The 4,510-nt window shown below is 38.7% G+C and overlaps 1 protein-coding gene across 1 annotated transcript; it reads left to right on the forward strand.

Annotated features, from left to right (window-relative positions):
- Positions 1–765: 765 nt before the first annotated feature.
- LOC107692458 (heparan sulfate glucosamine 3-O-sulfotransferase 3B1-like) lies at positions 766–1,691 on the forward strand. Its single transcript, XM_016491504.1, has 2 exons — positions 766–805; positions 926–1,691. Exons 1-2 carry the CDS (start codon positions 766–768, stop codon positions 1,588–1,590), a joined length of 705 nt encoding a protein of 234 aa, XP_016346990.1. The 3' UTR covers positions 1,591–1,691.
- Positions 1,692–4,510: the final 2,819 nt, after the last annotated feature.

Below are 4,510 nucleotides of genomic sequence, written 5' to 3' on the forward strand. Positions count from 1 at the left end.
ATCCCCTCTTCCACTATAATCCACTCTTCCTGATTGGACGGGGTTGTGAAACCCAAGCCTGTTTGGCGTTAACATGCATGTTCACTTTTCATTTAAAAAATGTCCCTTGATTGCGGTCCTGCACGTACCCTATCCATTTCACCCTGTAACTGCCTTAAAAGCAGCTCGCTGTCTTTAAACAAGGCTGAAGAACTTTCATGTGGAGTGCACATATGTTTTGAAGGCCTTTGCTAAGTGTGGTCATTTGTGTTAGCCTCTTTGAAGTATAAATCATTGTTTAGATCTGGGTGGTCAGTAGTATAAGACCATCGTTGAGGTCATACATTGGAACAATACTGGAATCCAATTCAGAAGCATATATATATATATATATATATATATATATATATATATATACACACAGTATATGGATATTAAAATAAATAAATATACACATTTTTCAACATTAATGCTTGAATATTGGGCCTTCTAAAACAAACTCTGCATTAATAGACATAAATAACAGCAATTATATTACTTATAATACTTTTATAGTAATAATATACTCAATAGTCAATACTCAATATTCACGATGCATATTAGTAGTAGTTCTCAATATTCATAATGCATATATGTTTTTATGTAGTAGTCTGTATCAACATTGTCTTAAAAATGCAATATTGGTTGATCTAAGCATGATTTTAGGAAAGGAACAAATAACACCTCTCCAAAGCTTCTGAAAGATTTTGTATTACATTAGAAAGCCCTTACTATTAAGAAGTAGCCATGCCATTTAACATGGTTTGTGCATCTGAGATGTTTGAATGCATGTTTTGTTTAGCAACCGATGCTAATCACATTTGACCCAGAATCATGGCCTTGAATCGGCTCATTGATTGAGGAGCGCCACATGCTCCATCTGTTTGATTGTGTTTGTTTTCATTAGACCTCCATCTTATCCTCCTTTCTTTTCTCTCTCCCTCTTTCCATAGGGACCTGATGCCTAAAACCCTGGAGGGCCAGATCACCATGGAGAAAACACCAAGCTACTTTGTGACCCGCGAGGCTCCGGCCCGGATCTACGCCATGTCCCGCAACACCAAGCTGATCGTGGTGGTCCGGGACCCCGTCACACGAGCCATCTCTGACTACACGCAGACACTGTCCAAGAAGCTTGACATTCCTACTTTTGAGAGCCTGACGTTCAAAAACAGGACTACAGGGTTGATCGACACCTCGTGGAGCGCCATTCAGATCGGCATCTACGCCAAACACCTGGACAACTGGCTGCAGTTCTTCCCCATGAGCCAGATCCTGTTCGTGAGCGGAGAGCGGCTGATCAGTGACCCGGCCGGAGAGCTGGGCCGCGTGCAGGACTTTTTGGGGCTCAAGAGGATCATCACAGACAAACACTTCTACTTCAACCAGACCAAGGGCTTCCCTTGTCTCAAAAAGGCAGAGGGCAGCAGCAAGCCCCATTGCCTGGGTAAAACCAAAGGGCGGACCCATCCAAACATTGACCCTCAGGTCGTGCAGAGACTTAGAGACTTCTACAGGCCTTTCAACATGAAGTTCTACCAGATGACTGGGCATAACTTTGGTTGGGATTAAACGTGAATGGAGGACTTGTTGTTTTCTTTCTTTTTCTGTGTATTTGAAATGGCAAAAAGACATTGAGATGATTGCTATATATATATATGTAAAATGTACAGAAATCTATTTTATAATAATTTATTTTTAATTTCTAAGCAATTCATTAACTAAGCTGCCTAACCATATTGTACATAATGTCCAGCCCAACTCTAGTCTCACCACCGACATTCCACCTTTTTGATTTGCTTTGCGTATTTCCATTCACAATTAATTTAATGGTGCTTCCGAATTCGAAAATGGTTTGACAAACAAAAACAAAAAAAAACAGTTTGTTACAGGTATTGTGCATTTACAAACCAACAGCGTCATTTGTGATTCATTCAGTTCTGAATGTCCAGTGATGTGTATCTTTGTGAATGAACTATATTTCACTCTCTGACCACATTTCATGTTTCATTACACTCCATATTGGCCTGAGTCCTACTATGTTCGGCTGATAAGCAAGAGCTGATCTGATCTGTCCCTTTACTCGATAACATGACTATCAGTACCCCTAATTGCTACTTACAGTGTCACTCATGTTTAGAGTCAGCCGCTGGCCTTTCACTCACAGGTTCCTGTAATGAATGACCAATCCGTCGATGGCTAAATCGTATCTCAGACAACAGCAAAGCAGCATGTCGACATTATGCTAATCGCGTAACACATCTGAACTGATCGATTGGCTTCCTCCAGCCTCAGAAACGGCCTGCTGTCCTGTCTGAAAGGTCCAAAGGTCAAGATAGCTTTGAAAGGAACTGGATTTGTTTAAAAAGCAAGAGCCAAATGATGACATATAAGCCTCCTAGATGCCAGGCCCCTATCTTTATGAAGCTTTACTCAAATGTGACTCATACTAGAATATAAAATCCCTAACGTGAAGAGTAGCGTTTCTCGTTCATCCCATCAAAATGCATTTTACGCCACATCTCAGTTCACCTCTTCTTGCCAAATTTGAACAAGCTTGCATTGAGATGCCTCATTGTTCATCTTTTTCTTATGCAAGCCTTCATGTGCTTTTGTTTGTCTTTCTACTTGAAAGCGCAGAGAAACAGTCGGTCGCTCTTTATCTGTGAAATTCATCCCGTGACCACTGAGATGGTGGCTGTCTCGAAGGCAAGATGAATGACTGGGCTCCGTGCAGCTCTGGTTACTGTTCACTCAGAGCACCTGATTCAGGAACAACTCACAATGTTGGGTTCAGGTGTAGAGTTTGAAGGGTGCATGGAGCCAACATGTCACTTTTTACACCAACATCAGGCTGAGATGCTGTTCCTGAACCAGCGGGTGAGGTCACAGGGAGGTTTTAAGGCAGAATATTGCATTACAAATGTACTGGAACTTTGCCTTTTTCACCCCTATTTAATATACTGGAAAATGAAATGCAGAGGGAAGTGTTTGTCTAATTGTTTGTTTTTGGATGGATGCATTTGAAAAGAGCAACAAAAAAACAAAACAAAAAAAGTGTTCTGTATCAGCTCACTGATTTTTGTTTTGCTTTACAACATGCTGTGCCTCAAACCAGTCCTGTGCTATGCTAAGCCAACTTCCTTTCATTTAGAGAGGAGACTGTAATATTTATCAGCTGTGAGGACAGCCATGCGATTCTTGTTGGCCTTCTAGTCTGAATTAAGGGACATTTTATTCAATTCAAGTAATCAAATGTTCCGAGGAGGCAAAAGAGAAACAATGTGAACTGTAGTAATCAAATCATCAAAGCTTGTTTCTTGCATTCACATTACGTTTAAATGCAAATCAAGTGAAATAATGTCAAGTAAATTGTCATCAAATGCTTGCCCATGGGGCCTCCTGTGATTTTTACCAGTGCAATTGAGTTTTTTGGTTCAGAAACAACTGTCCCAGGATGTCGAAGAGGAGTTTTATTGCTCAGGCATTTTCTGGGTATAGTTCGTCCCTCACTGATTACATGTGAGCTGCATATGAATTCTGATATGTCAAAAGTTGGTATGAGCAAAGTTTCATATCTTTGCTCATGGTCAGGCAGTGTGTGCTGATGCATCTGTTTAATGGTTGAGTTTTATTCAACCTCATAGAGATATCCAGATGTTAGAAATGATTGTCTTACTCTGAGTATAACACAAATGCATAGACTAGAAATGATCCGTATGTACAAATGATGAGGAAGACATGTAAACCAAGTATTTTGTGGTATCAAAAATTAATTTTAAAACATGAAAGAGAAAAATGGAACAGATGTTTCTAGATAATGAAATACTGAACATTCATACGTTTGCTTTGTATGAAGAATAAAATAAAATATATATTTTACCAAACTACTTGACTCTGTCTTGATCACAAGTAATGTGTCTTCTTGCATTAAAAGACATGAGAGATAGAAAAAATATTGACTAAATTGTATATGCAAATGTGCTTCTGAAATTTTATTTTGGGTCATTCTGAAAAAGAAAAATGAATCAGTTCAGTTATTTAATTTACACCTTGACATAATAAAATAAAGACATTGTATGACCAGTGACAAATCCTTGGTGAGAATCATTGATAGCACTGATAAAACAAAATCAAAGGGGCAAACATTCAAATTACTGTGATTAGCTTTTTACTAAATTGTTAGACAATTTAATAATGCTTAACCTCAACAAAATAATAAAAACTAAATGTCATAGAAATGGTATAAGGTTGAAAGGTTTTTCTACTGTGGCCAAGAGAGCTCAACATGCTGCAACTGAAAAAAAAACACATGCAAATATAAAAACACCTGCAAATTAAGAAAACATCGTCATCAATTTGACAACACACGCTGCAAATTCTCACAACACAACCAAATACAGTAACGTGCTGCAAATACAAAACAAACAAACAAAAACAGAAACAACGCTGCAAATATGCACAGACCACATCGGAAATGTTTAAGGGAAGA

The sequence above is a fragment of the Sinocyclocheilus anshuiensis genome, unplaced genomic scaffold, assembly GCF_001515605.1.
Source record: "Sinocyclocheilus anshuiensis isolate Anshui unplaced genomic scaffold, SAMN03320099.WGS_v1.1 scaffold915, whole genome shotgun sequence".
NCBI classification, from domain to species: domain Eukaryota; kingdom Metazoa; phylum Chordata; class Actinopteri; order Cypriniformes; family Cyprinidae; genus Sinocyclocheilus; species Sinocyclocheilus anshuiensis.

What these genes read in the sequence shown, in the direction of transcription:
- LOC107692458 (XM_016491504.1), top strand. Translation starts at nt 766, where the DNA reads ATGCCATTTAACATGGTTTGTGCATCTGAGATGTTTGAAT. An exon ending in TGCATCTGAGATGTTTGAAT is followed by an intron (nt 806 to 925) that starts GCATGTTTTGTT and finishes TGTTTTCATTAG; the next exon opens with ACCTCCATCTTATCCTCCTT.